Here is a 25,691-nt window from a genome sequence, read left to right as displayed (position 1 = left end):
TCCTGAGGCTTTGGTTTCAGTGGAGGCTCTAAACAACACAGTATTTAGTGTCACTGCATTGTCTGTACTTTTAACATCAGATACACAGTTTATAAAGGTTAAAATGTTACTGAAGGATTATTGAGCTGGTGCATTGGGGTCAAGTGAGTGGCAGATTAGTGGAATAGTCTTTAATTTCCCCTCTGATGATATGCTGGCATACAGTATGCATATCATTTGGGGTTGAGAAATATGGCAATCTTGTTTTGATCAATCACAATTTTAAAATCCAAATCCAATAAATACGGCTTCAGTCTTAATGTCATGAACATAACTTTTGTATTCACTTTTTAATCAGTGTATTTTGTAAATACAAGTAAATTAAATTTATTTTTTCAAAATCTGCTCTAAACCACAGTTTGTTACTGCAGCAGTATTGGACCTTGTGATTAACAAGCGTCAAGCGTATCACTGACAACTTGAAACAACTGGATCTGATTTTATTCCAGTTTAATTTAAAATAAAATGTAGTTTACAAAGACCCCATCTTATTTATTAATTACATCAACATGGGTTAACTTCACTTTCAGTAAAATATGAATAAACAAATATTTGTGGTTACACTTTGAAATTTTTATTGCATATTGTGTGCTGTTATGCCATGCCACAAGACAGTCAAGAGAAAGTTAGAAAGTTATTCTTGCTGAGTTTGACCTGGTTTTGTGGCTCATCTGACAGAGAGAGAAGAGGAGGAGAGAGAGAGAGTAAACGTCCCATTGTGGAGTTCAGCCAACATTCCTACATCACTTCCTCCTCTCACATCTGGCAATGATCAGGGAGGAGAGGATGTGTCTTATGGGCCGCTTAAGTGTTTTTACTGCTTATTTATACACGTAAAAAATGGTTTCTGGTCTGCTGATTTCTTTTTACAGAGAAGATCAATTCTAAGATCAATCATTTAAAGTACTAAGTAAAATTTATGTTGAGAAAATACAATGAGTTGAATAATGATTAGAGTATTTTCCACTATTTCTCCTTAGGATGGCCTAGCAGTCTGGCGTTCCTTGTGATCTATCAACAGTGAGCCTGGACCAGAGGTGTGTAAAGGTTGGGAAAGCTCAAATTTTCATTGTCATAGCAAAACCAAAAAGGAAAGAAAGAACTTTAAATGTTGTTTTGTTTCTTGGAGGCGTGGACCGGTCTCAGCAGAGAGCCAAGATGAGTGTGACCTCCTGGTTCCTGGTGAGCAGTGGGGGCACACGTCACAGACTGCCCCGGGAGATGATCTTTGTGGGTCGAGATGACTGCGAACTCATGCTACAGGTAAGTCAAAGTAGTATTTACTTAGGCAATAGCCACTAAGCCTTGTATTGTATATGCAAATACTAATATGTAGCAGAACATGCAGTTAGGCTTGTCATTTTGAGGCATGATAAACGATATTATTGAAACTACTTTGTCCCACTGACACAATGCTAATAATGCAAGATAATCCCAGTAAAGAATTTTAAATATACAGTATCATTAAAAAGCCTGAGCTACAACAAATGAATAGCAGAATGAACCAATAATTAGCCACAGAAATTAGTTATTCAATCTTCTACAACTAAAATCTTACTGTATTACAACAAAAATACCTAAAATCTCCCCACTTTGACAAAGAAAATGTACACATGATAAATACTGAGCCCCAAAATATATTATATTTTCAAATTTTCATATAAATGCCTGTACATATTCCTAGAAACTTCAAGGTTGTACTGTAGTAGTATTTATAATAGTATTTATAGTATGCACTGTATTTTTGCCGCAGTACACAAAAAGAGGTCACATGCATTTGTGTGTACAACCTCAAGTCCCTTCACTGGTCACTATTATTAGTAAGTGGGGCAGATACGTGAAAGGCAGTACCACAGTCACTGTTATGACAAAGTTTGTTTTGGTCAACTACTGTTGTCAATTTCAGCTCATGTTTTTACCATAAAGACCTAGAAACAACACCACTTTACTGAACTTCATGTAATCCATAACATATTGTAGCCTTTAAATGTGAAAATGTATTGTACACAAGTTTAAATGTTGTGAACTTTTGCTGACTTAGATTAGTGAGATCTTGAAGTCTGTTGTTAAATGAATTGACCAAATGTAATCTTTTGTCAATCTGTTCATTTTTACTTCACCTCCATGTGACTTTTTTTTATTGAGCCAAGGCCTCATCACATGAGCATTTAAAAAAAAATAATAATAATTTCACTGTGTGTGATTTTGTTATTGGCTGTCATTGTGTTGTCCAACTTTCTGGTTCTTTAAAATGAGCATAAAATTGTTTGACATCTGTAATTTTTCATAACTTTAAGATCAGAACAGCTGTCTCTTTATATATTGGCCTTAGAGACAAATGCTTACAGTGATAGCGTTGTTTATCAATCAGATATGAGAAATACTGAAGGATGTGTTTTCTCTCTCAAAAAGCCTGTTTCTGCTTCCAAAGAATCAGGCTTGACTCTTACTCAGGTGATATATATTTTTTATATAAGTGATTTTATAGTATATTACAGATGTATACATCAATGTGTAATACTATCACCAACATTAAGACACACTAAAACTATAATTAACCACCTGACAGCTTTACCTGGCATAAAAGCCCTGATTATGGTAAAAGACTCATTACACATCAAGGTCTGGCTGACTTCCTTGCATTTTCCTTCTTATCTTTAACATTCCTAAAAAATTCCTGTGTCATTCCCTGTAAGTGAGAAGGGCTTCTAGGTATGTAATGTGTTATATCTGAACTCAAGGCCATAGAAAATCAATATTTGTTCATCCTTACATTGCCCTGTATATATCTGCAGCTTTTTAATAACTGTGCAAAATAGTCCTGTCAGTGCTAGTTTGTGATTAGTTGTGTGTATTAGCAATAATACACAGTAAGAGTAATAGTAAGTAGTAATATTAGTGGTGTGTATTAGTAATTGAGTTCATTAATGGTCTTTTTATTATGTTTTATTTGCAGTCCCGCAGTGTGGACAAACAGCATGCAGTCATCAACTATGAGCCTGGAACTGACGAGCACAAGGTCAAAGATCTGGGCAGTCTGAATGGGGTAAGCATGAAATATTCGAAGACTACAATGTATGTTATTAAAATTGACTTAATACTCAATACTGATTCCGATACCACGATAATAATAGAAAAACACTCTTTATTTATACAATAGAATGTGATTTTCAACATTAAATTATAGTATTTTCTTTTATAATACCATGTGGTGTTACAGTTGTGGTGCATGGGTGTTATGCGGTATTATACTTGTTCTGATGGAACTCAAGATCATTTTTAAGATATTCAGGAAAATTCATTTCTGTCCTGTGAATGGGATTTTTTAGTATCAATACCTGCTCATATGAATATCTAGTTTCTATTCTGGTTTTAGTATCAGTTAGCATAGTAGTAGTGATTTTTGATACTTTTAACAAGCCTAATATATGTAGATGTAAACAAGCCACGCACAATAGGTTTGATAATGTACAAATTGTTGTGATGCTGTAATAAGGAAAGAGACTGTGGAAAATTCCCACTTTTAAGATAAATTACAGAAGAAAGGATAAGAGTAGAGGTTAATCAATCAAAGTCAATAGATTTCTATCACACTTTAACTAATTTCAAACTTAATTATATGCAAATTATTTCCTAAGGCACAAAAGACACATCTTTAGGTCACCTTTAAACTAACCTTAAATTAATTGAAAAGAGAATCCTCCTTTTATTATTTTAAACTATACCCTGAAAACACACATTGATTTTACCATGCTTTAAGGTGCATTGTGCAACTTTTCTGGGTTACTTGTCTCTATGGAGATGTTATTGCTTTGCCTGGAATGTTTCATTGGATTACTTTAAACATAACCATCAAGCAATTATTCATTAACGGTGTTTCTATTGCTCAAAAATAGAATAATTCCTTCTATGAATAGGGACAACTCTCCACACAGATCTAAATTGTAATGTAGCATAGTGCTGTAGCCTTGTTTGTCTCTTTTGTGATAAATAAATTTAATCTATACTGCGGTACATTCTAGACAAAGTAATAACATTTCCATGGAGACATCAGGTGGCAGGCCCTCCACTAGAAATATTACGCAGTGTACCTTTAAGCTGAGTAACTGCTTTATAGTTCATACTGCATTAGTCAACTATGGCGATAACCCACTCACTCACAGCCCACACACTGAACACATCTGCACCACGTCCCTCACGTCCTCTCCAGCTTCAGACAGGAAGCCCAAGTCACTGCCACTTCCTGCTTGGTCATTAACCGTGGCCTTCTTCTAGCTGGTTTCAAAGGATGTTTTTCTTCTGCTGAGTCAGTGCATTGGGTGTGCTGGGAGTGTGTTACTTGAGTGAGAATCTGATTTTGGAGAGTTTTATTGCTGCTTTGGTAAAGGCAGGAATGTGGTATTGGATTTCACGTGCCACTCTGTGAAACCTGACCACTGCAGAGTGAGGTAGAAATAGAAAATAGGAACAGAATGAGTAAGACAGTTCAGAACAGAAAATGATTTTATGTCGTGTGTACTAATACTATACTGCTATTTTGTTACTGTATTAAAAAGCCCATATTATTCTGTTTTCTGATCTATGTTGGAATGTTGTTTTCCACCAGAAAGAAAAATAAATACCTGGAGATGTTTTTGTTTCATTCACACATGTTCACACAAATCCTGCATATTTAGACTGAAAACACTGTTCCACATTGTGAAGTCTTGTGATTATACAGGCATTACTACATACAGGCACTGTTTTTAAACTCCATACACCCTCACTAGGATAATTTGGATAATTTCAGTCCTGGAATTGACAGTGTCTACTGAACAAAAGGTAAACTCAAAAGCTTACTCAAACATGTGTGAATGAAACAAAACACAACTCTGGATATGTTTTTGAAAAAGTGACACTATTATAACATGACTTACAGCTCACAAGAGTAAATTTTGCATAATTTAGGATCTTTAAGTATGAATACATTTGATGTATTGTGGGAAGTGTCTGAGTAATTTGGCCTTATCCCATGGACCTAATATTTGTGAAATTGTATCTAAATAGCTGCTTGTGTGTTAAGTGTAAATTAATACAGTTCTTGAGTTCTTGAGATTTCATAAGCTCTTGAGCTCAAATGGCAGTTAAGGCTCAGCACTATTTAGAACCCTTAAGGGAAGTAAGACATAGAACATTAGTAAAACCATTTCCTCAGTATAACAGCTGACATGATCATTATATCATTAATTAATTATGCTTTGCCATGTTGTTCCTCTCCTCTTTAGACGTTTGTAAACGATGTCCGCATTCAGGAGCAGATGTACATTACTCTAAAGTTGGAGGACAAGCTGAGGTTTGGTTATGATATCCTTTTACTTCCTTGTCATGAAACAAATCAAATAGCTACTAACTTCTTCTTTCTCTTTATTTGAGATTTCCCCATTTTTTATTTTCTTTCTACATTATATCACGTATTTATGTTTCAACTGCTTGTTCACCTTTGTGCATGTTGTGGATATTTCCTTAACCTGGTTTCACATACCAACTTATTCACGGTTGTGCAAGGGGAACTCACCGTGCCAGAGGAAGCACTTAAGGTAGCACTTATTTGCCTCTTATCTAGGCATGGGACGATATTGACATTTGCCGTCACAATAATCCTTGCCAAAATAGTTATATCACGATAATGATTAAAGTTACATTTTATGAATGTAAATAATTTGAATTGTAATATTATTAGTAAGTTCCATATTTAAACAATTATTATAGTATTGCACTTTGTTATAAGTGAAAACAACAATGATCGAGAACAGATAATCATGGATTAATAGTTGTTTTCTGCACATTCTGGTGATAAAATAGAGATGATCTTTGTTGGCGATTATCACGGTTATAAAAAATGAAAATAAATAAAATTACTGGGTACCCTTTTTATCAAGATAAATGATATTATTGTTTATTGTCCCATTCCTACTCTTATCATTGGTACTATTTTTCATATTTGTTTGTGTTGTATGAAATGTGACATTATTCTTCTAGCACGAGAAGTTTACCAGTGGACTTCAGCTCAGCAAAAAGCCCAATAGTGATACCACTGCAACAACCACAACAGTCAAATCTCCTGTTAAGTCTCCCTCTAAGGCACTTAAGTCTCCCAGTAGCAGCACCCAGAGGCCACTTGATGGGGCCACTTCCTTTAAAGAGCCATCAGCAAAACCAGCAGATGCCCAGAAACCAGAGGACAAGACAGGAGGTAAACACTATTGACAACAACTTAATGCAGTGTGTTACAATGCATGCGTGCAATTAAATCTACTTTTTATGCCCATTCCAATTCAACACCATACATGAAAATGATGGCTTTTAGGGTTACACAATTTTCTGATTTATCTTATAATGTTGTTGTCTCATCAACAACATACCTGGAGTTGTGTTTTGTTTCAGTCATACATTTGTAACACATAAATCTTGCATATTTCTTTCCACTTTTACTCCACTTTGTGATGTCATGTGGTAAGGCAGGAAGTGTTCAACTGTGTTTTTAAACTCCATACACCTTCATTAGAACGAGTGGGATAATTTCAGCTCTGGAATTGCCAATCTCTCCTGACCTAAAGGTTTAACTTTAGGTCAACTTTATAATTATCACTACATGACATCACAAGATGGATTAGAGTATTTTGAGTTTTGGAGATGTAAAAAGGCTAATAATAAAGGATTACAGAAAAATGTGTGAATGAAACAAAACACAACTTTGGGTATGTCTTTTATGAGGTAACAACATTGTAACATGGTTTAAAGCTCACATGAGTCAATTCTGTGTAATATAGAACTTTTAAATACAAAGCTCCGATTATAATTAGTGAAATATAGTATGTTTCTTAATTTGGCCAACCTGGCCAGTTGGTATAAGGCACATAGCTGTAAACATTTTAATACATCTATGAATGAAACCCAAATATGTGGGTGTCCCTAATGACAGATCAGTGAACATAGTGCTTTCAGGGGTCCTGAGTAAGCTCCAGATGTTGAAACAAGGCCACATGAAGCTTGTATGTCAGTACAGATTAAGCATCTAATGCATAATAGGGTCAGAATTTGTCATAATATAACCCTCAGCAATATATTGCAATGAATGTGGTCTCCTAAATACAAAAATATTTACACTGTGTCCCCACTGCCCATTTTAACTCATGTAGTCAAATAAATTGTGTTAGTTATTGTCACATATTACAGATGATTTATAATGTCAACCTTACTTCATTGTAAAGACATAATCCTAGTGTGTTACTGTAATACCAGGTTTCACATAGGATATAGTGAATATAGTCACTTTTATATGAAGGGCATGTGCTTTAACACCCCCTTTGGAAAATGAGTCTATAATTAACTATAGACTGACATTAAACCTATATTTTAAAGAAGGGGGTATTTTGGTGGGAGGCGTACAGGATGTTAACATTGAAGTACTATATAAAAGAGACAAGGCTATGGTGTTGTTTGGGAAAGACCATAATTGCTCTCTCTTTTTATCACTCTATTTTAGTCTAACTAGAGGTCACAGGATGCTTATTAGGCACTAAATGTAATGTAAATGTAATTCAATGAGCTAAATGTGTTTCCTTGTTACGTTGTTGGTGTAGAAGAGCAGCTAGCTCTGTTTACATTAGCGTTACGATAGTAAAATGAATTTGATTGTGATGCTAAAGAAAAAGATTGATATTCAATATCAATTGCGATACATTATATATTATAATTATGATATATTATTATATAAAATACATTATAATAAAAACACATTTTTAACACAATACAAATTTTCACAAACCAATTTTGATAATCCCAATCTATGTTACAGAAAGATTTTATTGAAACATATACTACACAACTGTGTAAATAATAAGAGTAATTTATTATGTATTTACTTGTATTTATAACTGCATTTGTATCTGCCAAAGGGGATCTTGCCGCTTTGCATCGTGGGACACCACTGTATGGACAACCATCTTGGTGGGGGGATGGAGATGCAGATGATGAAAACTCTTTCAAACAAGAAACAAAATCCTCCAGTAAAAAACATGACAGCTCAGTCTCAGGTCTGTTCTCCTCAGTGATTATCAACAAACTGCATTTATTTAGAGAACCTTCTGTTTTTCAGTTGAGGGTTAAGGCTGAATTGATCTGTGATTGTACTTGTATGTGTGTGTAACAATAGTCTGTACATAAGTGTGCACAAAGGCCTGTTTCAGAGCATCTGTGTGCGTCAGAGAGGCTGTGACTACTGCTGGACTTGGGGGTTCTGTAAACTGGTGGTGTGTTGTCAGGGTAACTGGATTAGAGTCTACACCAATAGAGGCTCAGCTTTATAAAATCACTCTTCGCAGATTGAGTGGAGCTGGTAGTTATTCTGACGAGGGGGAGGTTAAGGTCTTGAGCTCCCTCAAATCTCTGACACATCTGGATAGATACAGGACAATGTCTTAGCAGGCTGGACATTTTCAACTACACAGAGGTTAGGAGTATTTTATGGACTGCTTTCCTGCTTCACAAAAACGTTTTCTTAAACAAATTAAAGTAATCTTGACAGTAACAGAATCAATGGGGTTGGTTCCCTCTGCTTTCGAAGTTGGTGAGTGAATTTTATTTTTTTTTCCAAATAATTGAACTTTTGAGCCTTGTGTTGTCAGAAGGAAGCAGGTATTGTTTTGGCTGTTTATGAAGTTTGAAATGAATGCATATAAGACAACGTTATCAATGTACTCGTGCTTAAACTGAATCTATAACATTTAAGAGCTAACAAACTATAAGGTACAGATGTCATCAAGTGAGCAATGCTGAGAACACTTGAGTGTGTGTCCAGGTTCATGCCCGTTAGTTTGTGTGTTCTTTTCTCCTTAGTGAGTGAATAGGCAGTGTTGTCAGCGTCCCTACCCCCTCCTTGTGTATTGTCACTCAGGCTGATTGGGTTACGCCATTGCACTAGCTCCCCCATTTCTCCCGGTCTCAACACATAAACGCACACTATACACAAGCCACGCTCAGATGCTGCTGAAGTGCTGTGGTTCTCTGGTAAGTGATCCCAGTGTAGCTCATTTTAGAATGTCTACCTTGAATAGAGACTTATGACCAATTTGTGATGACTAAATTTAAATCTTATTTGTTGTAATGTGTTCTTTGTGTTTGAGCAAGAATGCTATCTAAACTTCTCTCTGATTTCCCAGAAGACCATGTGACTCATGACAGTTACACTATCACATAAGTAATAGAAGGAACTAAAGCAGGATAATCCAAGTGACCTTCTTCTAAATTAACCATATAGTGAATAGAACATGAGTCATAAATGGCACAATGAAACACTGCACTTCAAAAAATAAAAATAAAAGGTCCTCATGATAAAAACATATCTTGCCAAAGCAATATTTTCATCTCTTTACTTATTGAATGATTAGTCAATAAATTAACTGTCAACTCATGACAGGCGCTAGGGTTATATAAACTTAAAATGTAAAGCTGAAGCCCATACATGTAATCAGCAGAAGTTCATTCCTGATCATGAAGCAGATGGCAATCTATTTTTGTGAGAGTGATTTATCATTTTGACATTTGGGTGTTTTGATGGTCAATAGATGAATAATAGCGAGGAGCATAGGTTTTCGTGGTGCACTGGCTCTTCTATTAATGGCATACGGTATTGATACTTTGCAGTTACATCACGCCGGGGGTGTTCTACATGTAATTCTAGTGTTGGAATATTCAGCAGTTTGTAACATAATGCACATATTGGCAAAAATGGCCAAAAATGTTTTAATAGACTAAAAAACTAAAAAACACATTTTCAGGAGCCTGTGATCAATACAGGTATGGAAATTAGATGATTTTCAAAAAAAGGAAAATGAAAAACTGCTAGCTGTAATTTTATGTGTGAGAGATTTATTTAAGCGCACAAATCATCTTATCTGTTGTAGTTCCAACCAAATTAGCTCTTTCTGGTTAGATTGTGTTAACATTCAGATCAGATTAAGTCTAACTTGAGTAGTTTGAGTAGTTTCACTTAGCATTACATTTCTAGGAAATGTTGATGACATCAGCTGCAAAGTATCAGTAAAAAGCAGCATCCTCTTGATGATGATATTCTATGTGAAATTTTACAGTTCTAAGAAATTCTGGTCATTTTCAGTGAATTTAGTCTTTTAACAAATAAAGTATTCCCTAAATATGTTTGTGTTTTATTCTGCTACAGACAGCAAAGAGGCACATCAAAGGGAGAAGACTAAAGAGGACAGTCTACATGCATCCACTGGGCACAACTCCAGCCTCTTTGATATTCCCACCAAGGAGAATCACATGGCCAATAATGGCATCCATGAAATTCCCACTAAGGACACTGAAGGACCCACTCAAACCACTACAGGTAAAGGCTCATTTTATGTACCAAGTGTAGAATATTATGCAAAATTGACTCTGACATGTTAGAATGCTTGGTACCCCATCAAAAACACACTTGGAGTTGTGTTTTGTATCATTCACGCATGTTTGAGTAACCCTTTATTATTAGACTATCTACATCTCCAAGGCTCAAAATGCTCGGTTCCACTTTGTGATGTTATGAAGCAGTAGTTTTCAAGTTAACAGCTACCTTTTACCCTTTGTTCAGTAGAGATAGGTGATGATTCTAGTGAAGGTGTATGGAGTTTCAAAATGCAGTGGGCACCTTCTGTATTACCACATGACATCACAAGTTTGAACAGAGTGTTTGCAGTTTAAGAGAAGAACTCACCCTAAATATGCAGGGTTTATGTGTTAAACATGGGTGACTGAAATTAAACAAAACTCCAGGTATTTTTTTGATGTGGAAACAACATTATAATAAAGATCAGAAAAAAGCATAATACGGGGCTATTAAATGAGACTGACTGCAGACTTCAAACGCCAAATTTTCAATGGCCTCTAACCTGATAAAACAGAAACTTGCACCATTGTGTCACTGCTCATGCGTTTCCTGTTTTTTCATTAGCTCAAGGGCATGCCTCCTTCACCATAGAGTTTGACAACACCTCACCAGGAAAAGTCACCATCAAAGACCATGTGTCCAAGTTTACATCTGACCACCACCGATCACGGTCCAAAAAGAGCGGACCAGGAAGTGGAGGGGCAAGTGCAAGAGATCTGAGCACACTCCAGGCTGCTATGATTGCATCTGAGAGCAAGGTGGCAGATTGGTTGGCACAGAATGACCCCACGCTCATGCGCAGTGAATCTACAGAGGAGGAAAGCAAGAGCATCAAGAGTGATGTACCCGTGCATCTTAAAAGGTTAAAAGGTGAGGATTTTTTACTGTTATATACTATTATTAACACTTTATACAGTTGTCTCACAGTAATCCAAATATTCAGTTTGGCAAGTTTTGATAAGAAAGAAAGAAAATGTTAACATTGACAGAATTGTTGTTTGTTGGGAGCAGGGCCAAAGATATAACTTGTAAGGCCAATACATAGGAACCTTAAACCCCAATTAAGCAGGGTTCTGCTGACATCATCCACCTCCCAGTGAATCAATGCTGCTCCCTTTTGTAATAATGATAGTTTGTATTAGACATGCTCTGAACTACATGTGAACAGTGTCTATAGACTGATACACTGATACACATGTAAAGGAGGGAAAGTTCTATCAGTTAGAAAATGCAGGTCCCTTAATGCATGTTAGCCACTAGATTTAAATGTCTTGATTTTAATGTAGGTGAAATGGCAATACCCTTAAAAAAGCTGTTGACATAATATACAATGTGTGAATTGACTGCACTGTTACTAGACAGGCAGGGCAGAAAGCAAGTGAGAGAGGGGGGTGGTTGGCTGGACTGCAGTGAAAGCAGATAGGAGGCAGGCTAGTGGGCACTGCAGTTTGAGCACATAGTTGTTGTAGTAAGCATGATGCAGATGTGGGGACTGTGCATGCAAGAAGACAGACAATAATATGCAAATGTGTACTTTTAAATACTGCTCTGAGCATCTGTATTTGAAGATTTCAGAATATGTGCAAGATGTTTATGAGACATTCAGGGTGAGTGCGATTGTTGATTATTATTATTATTGTTTGACACTCCAGATGTAACTGTAATGAGATGTGTGCTGGGTCTTTTATGCTAGACTTTAATCAGCAGAATTTGTGGTAGAAGAAGTTAATTGGAAATTTGTTTAGATTTTTGTGTTTAAGTAAAAAAAATAGTGTAACTGCTTTCTAAATATGTGTTTGCATGTGCATGTGGTTGCATTTCCTTCTATTCTGTGTCCTGGCAGCACTAACAGGAGAGAGGACCGGTCCGTCACAGAGTGCTCACTGTTCTCTATTATGCCTCTGGAAACAGGGTCTTTGTTCAACACAGGGAGGATCACATCCCTATGTGTGCATCTAAAACATCACTTTATTGTCCTAATGATATAGATATTGGAAGTTTGAAAATCTCTGTTGTGGGATTTGTAGGTTTTTATGAAGCCTCAAAAGCAGATTTTTGGCTTTAAAATTCACTTCTGGTAAAATATACTACAGGACCATTTTTTTCTATTTCTGAGTTGCTTTTGACTCAGTCCTCTTTTCTTTCATTCATTCATCGTCTTCCATTAGTAAAGACCCATCTCTTCCTTTATACAACCTGCTGTATCCTCATCCCCTCCCCCTCAATGAGTGAAGTAGGCTGGGCTAGTGAGCATGTGGGTGGCATGTCTGGATTAGCGTGGTACACTGTCTGCCACTGCACAGTCCTAAGAGGATATGTCCATTGGAGCCAGATGCAATAAACTGCAGAAATAACCATCATTTGGCTAGCCAGTTGGAAGATGAGAATACAACCTGGATAATGTTGTTTTCACAAAGAGGTATTCTTAGTTATTGTAGTTTAGTTGGTTTGATGTGGTTCTTGGTGCTATTCATGTGTGATATATTGTATTGCAAATTGTACTGTAATATTACACACTTGTTTTCCAGCTCATGGGTACAGTATGAGAGATTAGTTTCTTAAAATGGTATTTGGCATTATTAAATAAGTTTGAATTCACTTTTTGATGGGATCAGTCAGTGCCTTGTTATCACTTTACCTTTCCTATGTCCTTTTGAATTGTGACCTAGATAATATTTGCCAAAGGAACTTGTGTAAACATACAGGTCAATGACACTTTACATGGTTTCTCTTCATGTAGGCAGCAAGCATGAGGACGGTACCCAAAGTGACTCTGAAAATGGACTTGGCCTGCGTTTTGCTAGCCGTCGCCATGCACTGGAAGAAAGGCTAAAAGCTGCTCACAGCCAATCCGGAGCAGGGGGAACAGGAAGTTTGAATGTTTGCGGATCTCGGACATCTGGGACCCGCACTGCTTTTATGATCGAGTTATATGATGAGGAAAACCCTCGAAAGAGACGGTCCTATTCTTTTTCCCAAACTGCACCTCTTTTAGCAGGAGGGCCAGGTGCAGAGGGTCTTTATCCACACCCCCCTGCTCATCCAAAGGTGTTCAGCATATCCACCTCGGCAACAACAGCCTCAGATGCAGGTATTGTTTTTGATGTGTGTGTAAGACAACATATGCTCCTACATTGTGGACTCAAGTAGTAATAGCCATTGCCGTAATCACTAAAATAAAAATAAATGTGCTTTGATATTTTGGCTGACAACTTGTACAAACTGTACCTGAATCTGTATGCTGAATCTATGTTGTTATATCTTTAGGTAAAGTCCCTGCTCCAATTCCAGCAACAGTGACAGCGGGTGCACCCAATGCTGCACGTGTCCTTCTCAAGCAAAGGTCAGAAGATCCAAGTATCAAGAGTACAGCCAGCACCGGGCTAGCAACAGGGAGCCCCACTAGCCCCAGTGAAGACACCTCCACTGCAGGCAGAGAAGCAGAGACCACTGGGGCAGCTGACGATGACCACAGTGATAAGGGGACATACACTATTGAGCTGGAAAACAAGAACCCAGAAGAGGAAGAGGCCAGGCGCATGATAGATAAGGTATGTTCTTATACAGTATCTATTTACATGATTCAATTGTTAAACATTAGTAAACTATGTTTTATTCCCTATAAATATGGCCTTTTCATTGTTAGTAAGGCCTATGAGGCTGCTCACTGTTGACTGACAAACCATAATGCTTTTACTTTAGCCCAAAGACACTTTTTCCATCAAGTATTGCCCTTTATAAACATATGCTTCAGGGAGTTTCACTTGCACTTACACTCTCCTCCCTCCATTTTTTACATGGTATAATATAATAGGATATCATACAGTGTTGGGAAGTAACTGAATACATATCAGAATACACATTTGGTGGTATTCAGAATACAGTTACTTTTCTAAAAATCAAAGCAATATATGCACTACTTGATCTATCACCGTTTAGGCTTCAAACTACACAGAATTGCTGAGAAAAAAATATAGCCCACTGCTATTGTGGTGGGATCATGTGTGACAGTGAAACTAAAGCTATTTTAATCCTATGTTGCCTGTTTATGCTACAATTTAAATGCAACTCCATGTAAAAGTATTATAAGCATTCAGAATACTGTACTCTGATTGGACCACGTATCAGTATTATAAAATACATTCTAATGCAGAGATACCGTATTCTGTAACTAAATACATTTTCAAAGTATTTTACCCTACACTGCTATCATATGATGGTGGCTATCGAATATGGTAAAAGAAATATGATTTTTCACTCAAAATGCACTAGATAACAGGAGCAATAGATGGAGAAAAATAGACACCGTGTTTGTGTTTGAGCGTAGGCTGCATTAAAAGTGATTCAGGATATTAAGTAAATGAAACAATTAGAAAGAAAGACACTGTCAACAGTAGCAGTATGCCTGTAAAAATCATACAAAAACAGGTCTGTTTACTTATTGTTCCATCATTGGGACAGTCTAGTAATTGCTGTGTCTGTGTGCTATTTTGTATTCAAGCTCTACTTCAGTCCATGTGCATTACTTCCCATTCTGGGAGTTGTTGTTATGTTAATTCCTATAATTAGCTGACACTATAATTCCACTTCTTGCCCATGTACTTTGAGAGCAGTTTGTTACCATGACATTCATTCATATGGCACATTGTACGCTTGAGTTATTTGTCCAAATTTCTCTTTTGCCTATCTAATTATTTGTGTCTTCATAAAGTCCAGATTGGTGTCACATTATGATAATTTATTGAAATGTGTGCAGGTGTTTGGTGTGCAGCAGGACCAGAGCTCCAGTACTCAGCAAGAAGCCCAGGAAGGCAAAGAAACAGCCAAAACCACAAAGGAGGTAAAGGAGGAACAGTCTACACAAAATGCTAGATTTCTTTTTAAAGTTAGTTTATTAGTTGTGCATTTTTGCCATAGTGGTACAGTGGTACAGCTATTATTTGAGCCGTCACTGTCATGGATTGATTGAACTAATTCCCAACCCAGTTCTTGTGAGTGGAATGGTCTTTACTATCTGAGGTTGACCTAGATCATGCCACATGAAGAGAAACACACTCCGCCCTTGAGGCATTTTCCTGTAATATCCACATAAAAGGAAAATGTAATTATTAAGCAAAGATTTTAATGTTGTCTCTCTTAATTACAGTGTTTTGAACAGAAAATTTAAATGTATGTGTTAATTTTCTAAAAAAATCTTCCAAACTAAATATTCGTCAAAAGAGATTCTATAGTTTTTAACAGTATTGTTCTTTTTCCTACCTTTTACTTATTGCTATGTTTTATTTGCACTTGTAGGCTGCAGCAGACGACTCAAGCTGGGTCTCTCAATGGGCCAGCTTGGCCGCCAATCACACCAGAACTGATCCTGAGGGCTCAGGAGCAGAGACCGGAACCTATTTGCATAAAGAAAGAGGTAATGTGTAATATTTCTTTACTACTGAATTTGTAAATGGCGACAAATTATTTCACTCTACCTATTTCCAGGAGCAGATGCAACTGAGTCAGGGGCACCATTCAGCAAAGATGAATCCTCCAACAGCTCGAATGACAAGCGCAGAACACTTCCCCAGCTTCCTGTGGATGACCTGTTGAGCAGATCCAAAGTGGGAGTGAGGTCTGAAATTGGGGAGAAACAGGACATTGAGCCCCCCGAAAAGGGGAACAAAGGAGAGTATCCCATGGAGAATGGAGAGGTGGTCAGTAAAAGTAAACAAGGCTCAATGTCCTCTCCATCCAAAGCTCACACACGCAGCTCCAGCAGCACAGAGAGGAGGATACGGTCCGCAGAGAGGAAAGGGGGTGGGGCTGAAACAGGAAAGGCTCTTGTGCGCCAGGGAAGCTTCACTATAGAGAAGCCCAGTGGCACCGTGCCCACGGAGCTCATCCCGCGAATCAACAGAGGTGCTGTTGGACGAGACCGCAGTGACTCTGTGGGCAGCATGGACACTGCCACGCTCCTGAAGGACACAGAGGCTGTAATGGCATTTTTAGAGGCCAAACTAAGAGACGAAAATAAAACAGACCAGAAAAACACTAAAAGTGGAAAGAGCGTCCAGGGATTAGGCCCAGGCTTACCCAAACGCACAGACTCTCTGTCTCCTGAGTCAGATGTGGACACAGCCAGTACTGCCAGTCATGTGGCAGGAGAGGGTGAACGGAGGACGGGAACGGGTGGTGTGCAAAAGCGTCGCTCTCTCAGCAGTATGCACAGAGAGAAGAGTAACATGAGTACGTCCTCCAGGACCAGTGTCACTAATGCCAGTGCCCGGGAACGCCTAGAGAAAAAGACAAAAACCAGACCAGTGGATACATCTACACGACGGTCTGTCCAGCCATCCCCTGCCTCCAAAGCTCGCCAGCCCTCTTTAGACCTCACCGATGATGATCAGACATCCTCATTCCCTATCTCCGATATTCTCTCCTCAGACCAGGAGACTTATTCTGGCCCTAGCTTTGGACACTCATTACACAGACGTGGGCAGACAGAGGACAGTGTCTGTAAACTTGATACCAAATCCAGTAAAACTCCTATAGGCAGTTCTTCAAAAGCAAGTCGCAGTGTGCCAGGAGCTCCAACTTCTGCTGTGAACAAGCAGGGCTCACTGCCTCAGCCTCGGCCCACGAGAGCCTCCCTGCTCCGTCGTGCCCGGTTGGGGGACACATCAGACACAGACCTGGCTGATGCAGACAGAGTGTCCGTAGCATCTGAGGTGTCCACTACCAGCTCCACCTCCAAACCTCCCTCTGGTCGAAAGGGGCTGTCTCGGCTGGACATGTTGGCGCAGCCTCGAAGGAATCGTGTGGGCTCCATTTCGGCCCGCAGTGACTCTGAATGTACGGTAGCCCGAAACAGTGCCTCTTCACCGCGAATGACCAATGAGACTGCCCTGCGCCTGGGTTTACGCTCTTCAACACCCACAGAAAATAAGTTAACACCCAGAATGAGAGCCAACAGTGTGTCCAAATTGAATGAGACCAAGACTAAACCAATTACAGCTGGATACTGTTCACCCACAGGTGAGCAAACACATAGCAAATGTGTAACAAGAATATCATAAGTCAGTCTATGTTATTTCATCATAATCTAAATATTTATGTTGTTTTATGCTGAATTTGTGGTTTCTCCTTACATAGAAAGCTTTCAGCCCAGTCATGAGGGCTGGACTGCAGAAGAGGAAGTGCTGGGTACAGTACAATAGATTTGTGGCATTTGTGTGTCAGATCTCTAAACAGTCACACAACATAGCTTGTCACACCTGCAAAAACTGTTCAAATTAGAATTGGCTTTGGGTTTTTAGATGTAACTACACATTTTAACCTCTCCTGTATTTTAATTAAATATGGGGTGTGTTCATAATTAATATGGTGTTTAATAAAGAAAATACAAACTGTTAATTAATATGCTGTAAAGAGGGGGAAAGTTGTAGCACAAAAAAACTAAGGGTATTAAGGGTTAATAAACATAAAAGTATGCAATTGTCCTGTCCTAGAATAGGATATAACTCATTATATGCCACTTTTCAATTTGATAGTTCACTACTGTCAAAACTTGTTTGTAGAAAATGTATTGACATAAAGTTACCAGATAATCAATTAAGTAACCAATTTATTGGATAAAGAAATATAACAGAATATGCATTTAAAATGCAAATAAAATGAGGTTGAAATTACTTCAACAAAGCTGAAGTAGTTTTGATGCAGATCATTCACCATCTAGCTGTGACCAGTCTCACTTGGTGATGCACTGCTCCACCTTGTGGGCAGACCAAGGACTTTTTTGTTGTTTTTACTGTGGGTTTATCATTATGGCTATTTCAAACGCAGCTTTAACATGGTTTGCTACTGCCTGGCAAATAGGATAGGTGTTTGATTTATTTATTATTATTATTTTTTAATAACCATACTTTCTTTCACTCTTGTTATATAGTAATAGTGATTTTGTCATAACAAAGTCTTTTAACTAATAATTTGCTTTGGGCTGGCAGAGTAACATTTTGTATTTGATGAAAAACATACTAATATTATTCAATTCTACGAAAACCACATGCATGAGCCTAATCTCCATTTTTACATTTCAGTGGCCAGCAGCAGTCGATGGAGGCGCTTACCTCCAGAAGTATGGCTCCACGTCAGAAGAAGAGTTTGGCTCGTCCAGAAATTCTCCTAAACATGGAGGACGCTCACATGTACGCCCCCATCACCTGGTGTCACATCGCAGCACAAAACTCAGCACTGCAAGTCCAGTGTCCAGTATGGTGACAGGGTCAAGTGGAGTGATGAAACATCGCATGAAAGAGCAAGAAGAATACATTAAGGACTGGACGGCACACAGTGAAGAGATAGCCAGGTATTGATCTACTTATTTATATCAAATATCTGTTATCAGTGCATGATTTAAGAGATAAATGGTCATAATTTTAAAATGGATATAAGTGAGGCCATAAATGTTTAGCTTTTATAATAATATACAAATATTATATACAATATATCAATATGAATATATAAGTTTAAAATAATAAATGTATGCATGTTGCATGTTTGTTTCTACCTGAATTCTAAAGGACCCTGTGTAATGCTGAACAGGTTGTTCCCCTGTGTACGCAGGATCAGCCAGGACCTGGCTAAGGACCTGGCCATTTTAGCTCGTGAGATCCATGACGTTGCGGGTGAGATCGATTCTGTCAGTTCCTCTGGCACTGCCCCCAGCACCACAGTGAGCACAGCTGCCACTACACCAGGATCTGCCATCGACACTAGAGAAGAGGTAGGCTCTGCACGCCCTACGCAGCTGGACATACAGGAGAGCATGAAACAGGTGCCCCTTCTTCTCTCTTCTGCTTCATTCTGCTCAGTCACAAAAGGCACTCCATTGCTATTTTCCCACATCAACACGAGACTGTCAGCTTGATTTTTCTCTTTTGCCTACTTTTTGTTTTGGTTTTTTGCTAACCATGACTGAAAACCTTGCTATTCATAACATTTTTTTAAAAAGCAATATGTAAATTGGTTTTATACTAATTACAATGCCTTTTTTCAGTTGGTTGATCGTGTGTTTGATGAGAGCCTTAACTTCAGGAAGATTCCTCCTGTTATCTCAACTAATAAACCTCCAGAGATCAATGGGAAGCCTGTAGAGCACCGGCCCCGGGCTCCTGACAGTCTAGAACCACGGGCTTTACGAAGGCGCACCTGGAACCGAGAGGATGTAAGACTACACCAACATTTACAAATATAATAGTTAATAATATGATATTTTAAATGTTTGTTTTTGTTGGTTCATTCAGGCAATTTTGGACAGTTTGCTCATTACATCAGTTTCTCAACTTTCCACCAAAATCAGACAATCTGTTGACAAAACAGCTGGAAAGATCAGGTAACTGCAGAATTATTTCTATATTTTAGATGGAGGGCACGGGTATTTCAATTCTGGGAGAAATATCCAAACTTAAATAATGCAAATGTTGAACCTTTATCCCTGTTGTTAGGGACAGTATATTAATTTTGTGTTTAAATAATGCCACCATTTTGCATCAAACAAAAAGAATAATTTAACCTTAGTTAATTTGAGCTGACTGAGAACTGATTAAAAAACTTTGTGCCAGTTTTTGTTTCAAGGATTGGTCCCATATTTACAGAGATAACCATAAAGTAGGGTAAAATAGTTATAAATTGACAGTTAAAGATCATATTCTACCTTTTAAATTCTTGCCTGCCTACTATACTAGTACAACTGATATAAGACAGTGCATGGTTTAAATTTGTTTTTCTTTAGGATATTGTTCAAAGATAAAGACAGAAACTGGGAAGAAATCGAGAGTAAATTGAAGTCGGAAAGTGAAGTACCAGTCCTGAAATCCTCAAATAAGGTCTGGACATTGAGATTTCACTATAGACATGAAGAAGGCATAAATTGATATATAATCAATTTATTTTGTTTTCTCAGGAGTTTTCTGCCATTCTGCTTGAACTTAAGAGAGTTGAGAAGCAGCTTCAAGGTGTGGTATAACTATAACTGAGACTCATTGATTATAAGTAACTGAATACATGTACCAAGAATACATATTCTGAACACTGATCACAATATTTAGGCTTCAAACTGTACCAAATTAGAGAGAAAAAAATAGGAAACACTGCTCTTATAGCATGTACATCTATAGTGTTTTTTGCATAACAAATAGTTAAAAATATAAAGCTGTTTTTAATACTAAGTTGTGTCTTTACACTAAAATTTTAATGAAACCCCACGTGAAAGTATTCTTAATCTTCAGAATACAGTACTCTGATTGGATCAAAATATGTTACAAAATATATTTTAATGCATGTATTCACTAAATACGTTATCAAACTATTTTTCCCATCACTACTTATACTATATTTGTCTCATTATACACATAAAGCTTATATTGTGTGCTTAATTTGATCTATTCTCTATTCTTTAGTTATCAATGTGATGGTAGATCCAGATGGGACTCTTGATGCTCTGGCAAGTCTTGGATTGACCAGCCCCACAACCCCAACCAAGCCACTGAGTGTCAAAACACCCACCTCCTCCACCATCGGCCCTGGACCCCAGCCGCCCGCCAAAGAAACTTTGCCTGAAATACTTCCAGGGCCAGGGACAATGACCACCTCCACCAGAGTTAAGGGTTCTTCTGCTAACTGTGAGGAAACAGGTTTGAGCCTGGGATTAACAGGTGTTGGTGCGCTGCCATTCAGTCGTATGCGGCCAAATGGCGAAGAGGCCATTGCACAGAAGTAAAAATACAAAATGGGACTACATGGTTTATTCAGAAGTAGTTAAACAACTAAACTGAAGTATCCACATCCAATTCCTTTTAATGTGTGTAGCCTATAATGTAGCCAAGCGTTAATGCCAGATTGATTTGCCATTCATTTCTGCTTGCCTTTAATTCGTAGGTAATGGCTGCAACTATTGAATCCATGCACTCTTCACTAATGATAATTACTTTTGGACTTACCACTACCCTCAGTTTTGTTTTGTTTTTCCTTGTATATTTTGGTCAACTGTATTATCTTTTCTTGCCTTTTCAGAGTGTCTGGACCCTTTCTTTGAATGACATGCCTTAAACTAGTTTTTGGCTTATGGCTTTTCCACTTCCCTTTACATTATATAGTAGTGTATAACAAAGAATGTCAGAGAAAAACAACGATTTAAAACATTACAACAGTTTAAGGTTCATGTTTCATGCAGAGTCTACTTGCCTATGGCATAAAAGCCTTAACACACATTCTGACGTTTTTATTTTTTTAACATTTTGTGGCCTACAGCTCTCAACTTGGTCCTGTTAAAATATGACTATGCCTCCTTAAACTGTGTTTTTTTTTTTATCCTGAAGGTTTCTTTGTGTCTAATGTTTTAAGTGCATTATCCATTATGGCAACTACTTTTAACTGTCAGAAAAAAACACCAAAGCATTGTGCTTAATGTTACAGTTGAACTGCATCAAAAATCATTTGGGCCTCATACACTTTCAAAACCACTTGTCTACAGTTTTCATTATATCAGATGAAGGGTATTCACCCCAATTATTATATATTTTTTTGGTTATTTGAATTACAGTTAACACCTCTCAATGCTGCTTCTTCATGTCTTCTTTTGACAAACTATTTTCTATACCCCTCAACCTAGTTATTGTTCTAGACTTAAATTTGTATAGTTAGATGCTACAGTAGTAAATTGGTACCCTGGTATGTTAACCTTCCCCCCCAAGTGTACTGTACAAGTTTTTTTTTTTCCTCAATGCCTCTAAGTGCCAAGATATTGACAAAAGGGCATTGGTAAATATTTTTAAACTTATTTGCACTTTTTTTTTTTACATGTCTGGGTAGCCATGTTAAATGTTTTCTCTGGTTGATATCAGCTTATTAGATCTATTTTAATTACAGAAAAGAGTAAATTGGAGAACTGTGAATACAAGGTACATTTGTCTCACCTATTCAGTGTTGTTTTGTCATTTTGTAACAATTTTTAAAAATATATTTTATTTATTTTTGTTTAATATTTGATGTATGTCTTATGTATTTTATATTGTTAACCTTCAGCATTGTTTCTTACTGTTAATAAAACAGAGTCATTCACTTGTTTCTTCAAATTTATTCAACACTTTTTGGTGGCAGTTACAACAGTAAACTTGTGGATTAGTGCATATTATTCCAATTACATCTATTGTCTCACAGGACAGACATGAAGATTACAGAGTGGGGCCTTAGCCTGGGGGCCAGCTCATCTGTCGACCCCCCAGAATATGAATATGGATGTGGTAGACCGACTGGCCTCCATCAGAGCCATCGTTGATAACAATCCTGTAGCCTTTAGACAGACCTGCCTGCTCGGCACACTTTTTTGCAACAATCATCAAATGACCCAGCAGCTGGAAGAGAACATATTGTTATTGGCAGAATACTATAAAGCAGAACAGATCAAAGGTGAAGAATATGTGTAATGTGGCATGCACACTTACTGCACTATCACTCTCCTCAGCTTTTGAAAGTTGAACAATGGGTTTCTTTGGGACAACAAGGATGTGGACAGGAGCCTGAGGTGCAACATCATTGAAGGCTACACACTGCAATGCAGACAGAAATAAATGTAAGTTTAAACAGTAAACATATTTGCAGTTTATCACTGCACATCAAAGTGCTTTGACCAGTGACCTATTATGTAATTATAAAAGAATGCAGTTCACAATCTATTGAGTATTTGAAGAGAACACACAACACCGGAAACAGGACGTTAGACCACAGCGAAATCATAAATATAAAATAATTGCCAAGTAGGCCTATATTAAAAATTCTCCATGTCTTTATTTGCACGGAGGAAGTCAGTTGGTGCAAATAAGGGTATTTGCACGCCTCAAGTTCAGCACGGGAGGGGTGCAGCACTAGTAGACGTTATAAAGCTGAAAGCATATCTACTTTAGCAAGAGTTAAGTTATTTATAGCTACCTGATCGTCCTCATAGAGAAAAGTCGCAGGAATCTCTTTTCGAATAATTTTCCCAAATATTGTATCCCCACTCGGTTTAGCAGTCTGCGCTTTCGTTATTTCATCAGCCATGTTGGCGCAGACCGAACACTCCTGTCGCAGAATCTTGTGTTACCTCAAAGAAAAACCCCATTGGGTGGAAAGGCCCGGAACTGCAACATCAAAGCTCATTGGTTCAACGTGCGTCAGCGTACGTCCTCCTCTCCGGAAGGGATCAACAGAAGTCAACATGGGCACTCGTGTGAAGGTGAGCGTGTGGCTTTTTATGTTTTGGGGTTCATAACATGCATTTTCTGGGTTATATACGCTACTTAACATTGCAAGTGTCGCCCCTGATTCTGTATTATTAAATTAGTAGGGTATCTAAACTGCACTGACAATGCTCCAATCATTATGACATTTCCCTGTTCATGTCTAATAATGCAGGTCTTGAGGGTATTTAAAGCATTGCACAGAACAAGACAAGAAGTGTTCAAAGATGACCATTCAGCCTTAACAGGTGAGTACTTTGTGTAAGCAGAATGAAGCATTTATCAGCATTCATCAACTGCAACCTTACTGTGACATTTGTTTTGAATAGCTGCCAGATTAAAAATCAATGAAGAATTTCGCAAAAACAAAAATGAAACTTCAGAGGAGAACATTCAAAAGGTATCAAGCTGTTTACATCTTCACAAGTGGTAAATGTATAGATGTGTGTGCTTATTCAGAAGATGTCTCTTTTTTTCTGTAAAGATGATTAAAATGGGTTCAGATGTGGAAATTGTTCTGAGAGATGCTGTTATCCAGATGGAACATGTATCAAATGACACACTTAGTGAGTCTGAATTATTTTTTTCTCTTGCATTTTAAAAACTATAATATAATGATGATTCTTAATTTTTAATTCCCTTTTTTTTTCTTCTTCTTCAGTGCTTCGCCCAAGAGAAAGTCTTTTATTAGAAAATGTTCCTTATTGTGACCAGCCCCGGAAAAAATCTTGATGGAATGAAATATTAATGTATAGAATAATGATCTTCTCATGTAATTTAAATATATTATATTTATTGTTTACTTTACAGGCTACATTTCAGATGTCCTAAATGCTTTTGTAATTTACAGAATCAATCTTTGCTCATCTTAACTTTTCTGACATTTTCTGTTAAAAAAAAAACACATTTGTATTTTCATCTTAAAAAAATGTTTATTATTATACCCTTTTGCCATGTCTCCTAACATGTACAAGAAGTTGCAACTCATACAATACACCTCTTCATTTTGTTATGAGATGGAAACAAGCAGGTGACACAGCAAGCCAAGTTACAGGTCAGATCTGTGAAAATGTGACCCTATTCACTGAAAGATTACTGCCATACAGTGGAAGATTCCCACTAGAAAGGTAATGTAGTGCACTTTTAATACCCAACATGGAGAATCTTCTTTCATTTCACAATCCATGTTTTCCTGTTGTCTTTGCTTTGACATCTCTACAATTTCTAACCCTATAAAAATACAAATATTCCATATATTGAAAGACTGCCGATGCCCAAGCCATCTCATCTGGCTCCTCTCGATGTGGAGAAACAACTCTGCTCCAAGCTCTGAGCTTTCCTGTGGAGGAAACTAATTTCTATCACTTGTATACCTGATCTTGTCCTTTCAGTCATTACCCAAACTCATGACCATAGATGAGAGTTGGAATGTATATTGACCACTAAATCAAGAGCTTTGCTTTTCAACTCAGCTCCTTCATCACAACATACAGTCTGATCCAGCGACTGCATCACTGCAGACGACAGTGTCACACTCTAGTAGGTTGTCAACAGCAGTTTTCATATTTTGGAATATTTTCTCATATATGTTATTGTCCACTAGAGTGCAACTCCTCCACCTGCGTTCAGCCTATTTCAGACATCACATATTTCATATTACTGTAAAATATAAATTAATATTTTTGATTAAAGGCAGGTGAATTCACCAGTAGCCACCTGAAAAATGTTCCTTCAATAAATAATAATAAATGCATAAAAATAAATAATCTTTTTTTTTTTTTGTTTTTTTTTTTAAATATTCAATGTAATATACAATGGTATAAACAAAAACATTGCTGGAGGCTTAAGAGTTCATATGCTCACAGGGCTCAATAAGCTCAACATCTTCATTAATAACACATATATGCATCACCGTGAAAATATATTGATATACATGTACAAATGTAGAAAAGCAAGTAAATACATTC

General features: G+C 37.5%; 3 protein-coding genes across 3 annotated transcripts in view; 2 read left to right on the top strand and 1 right to left on the bottom strand.

The window, feature by feature from the left end:
• The window catches only part of cep170aa (centrosomal protein 170Aa), a 33,541-nt gene extending 10,974 nt beyond the window's left edge, over positions 1-22,567 (top strand). The window contains 23 exon segments of the mRNA XM_055164379.1: positions 1,020-1,086; positions 1,169-1,302; positions 2,996-3,085; positions 5,304-5,385; positions 5,560-5,615; positions 6,058-6,271; positions 7,977-8,114; positions 10,259-10,429; positions 11,033-11,338; positions 13,209-13,559; positions 13,736-14,019; positions 15,225-15,308; positions 15,764-15,881; positions 15,953-17,485; positions 17,603-17,653; positions 18,547-18,584; positions 18,586-18,815; positions 19,052-19,283; positions 19,506-19,673; positions 19,753-19,841; positions 20,241-20,334; positions 20,412-20,463; positions 20,908-22,567. Of these exon segments, the coding sequence (XP_055020354.1) occupies positions 1,198-1,302; positions 2,996-3,085; positions 5,304-5,385; positions 5,560-5,615; positions 6,058-6,271; positions 7,977-8,114; positions 10,259-10,429; positions 11,033-11,338; positions 13,209-13,559; positions 13,736-14,019; positions 15,225-15,308; positions 15,764-15,881; positions 15,953-17,485; positions 17,603-17,653; positions 18,547-18,584; positions 18,586-18,815; positions 19,052-19,283; positions 19,506-19,673; positions 19,753-19,841; positions 20,241-20,334; positions 20,412-20,463; positions 20,908-21,227 (4,806 nt within the window). The 5' untranslated portion in view covers positions 1,020-1,086; positions 1,169-1,197 and the 3' untranslated portion in view covers positions 21,228-22,567.
• Position 22,568: 1 nt separating this feature from the next.
• On the bottom strand, positions 22,569-23,570 carry hint1 (histidine triad nucleotide binding protein 1). Its single transcript, XM_020921429.2, has 3 exons — positions 23,435-23,570; positions 22,951-23,055; positions 22,569-22,860 (listed from the first exon to the last, which is right to left on the bottom strand). Exons 1-3 carry the CDS (start codon positions 23,543-23,545, stop codon positions 22,696-22,698), a joined length of 381 nt encoding a protein of 126 aa, XP_020777088.1. The 5' UTR covers positions 23,546-23,570; the 3' UTR covers positions 22,569-22,695.
• Positions 23,544-25,490, top strand: lyrm7 (LYR motif containing 7). Its single transcript, XM_020921565.2, has 6 exons — positions 23,544-23,720; positions 23,900-23,972; positions 24,054-24,124; positions 24,209-24,290; positions 24,386-24,496; positions 24,699-25,490. The coding sequence occupies exons 1-5, from the start codon at positions 23,544-23,546 to the stop codon at positions 24,454-24,456; spliced, it is 474 nt and encodes a 157-aa protein (XP_020777224.2). The 3' UTR covers positions 24,457-24,496; positions 24,699-25,490.
• Positions 25,491-25,691: the final 201 nt, after the last annotated feature.

The sequence above is a fragment of the Boleophthalmus pectinirostris genome, unplaced genomic scaffold (genome assembly GCF_026225935.1).
Source record: "Boleophthalmus pectinirostris isolate CB_2022bp ecotype Guang Dong unplaced genomic scaffold, ASM2622593v1 HiC_scaffold_652, whole genome shotgun sequence".
Taxonomy (NCBI): domain Eukaryota; kingdom Metazoa; phylum Chordata; class Actinopteri; order Gobiiformes; family Gobiidae; genus Boleophthalmus; species Boleophthalmus pectinirostris.
This window is presented reverse-complemented; position numbering and strand designations above follow the sequence as displayed.

What these genes read in the sequence shown, in the direction of transcription:
- lyrm7 (XM_020921565.2), top strand. Translation starts at nt 23,544, where the DNA reads ATGTTGGCGCAGACCGAACACTCCTGTCGCAGAATCTTGTGTTACCTC. An exon ending in ACATGGGCACTCGTGTGAAG is followed by an intron (nt 23,721 to 23,899) that starts GTGAGCGTGTGG and finishes CTAATAATGCAG; the next exon opens with GTCTTGAGGGTATTTAAAGC. An exon ending in TGACCATTCAGCCTTAACAG is followed by an intron (nt 23,973 to 24,053) that starts GTGAGTACTTTG and finishes TGTTTTGAATAG; the next exon opens with CTGCCAGATTAAAAATCAAT.
- hint1 (XM_020921429.2), bottom strand. Translation starts at nt 23,545, where the DNA reads ATGGCTGATGAAATAACGAAAGCGCAGACTGCTAAACCGAGTGGGGAT. An exon ending in TTCTCTATGAGGACGATCAG is followed by an intron (nt 23,056 to 23,434) that starts GTAGCTATAAAT and finishes TCTGCATTGCAG; the next exon opens with TGTGTAGCCTTCAATGATGT. An exon ending in CTGAGGAGAGTGATAGTGCA is followed by an intron (nt 22,861 to 22,950) that starts GTAAGTGTGCAT and finishes GTTCTCTTCCAG; the next exon opens with CTGCTGGGTCATTTGATGAT.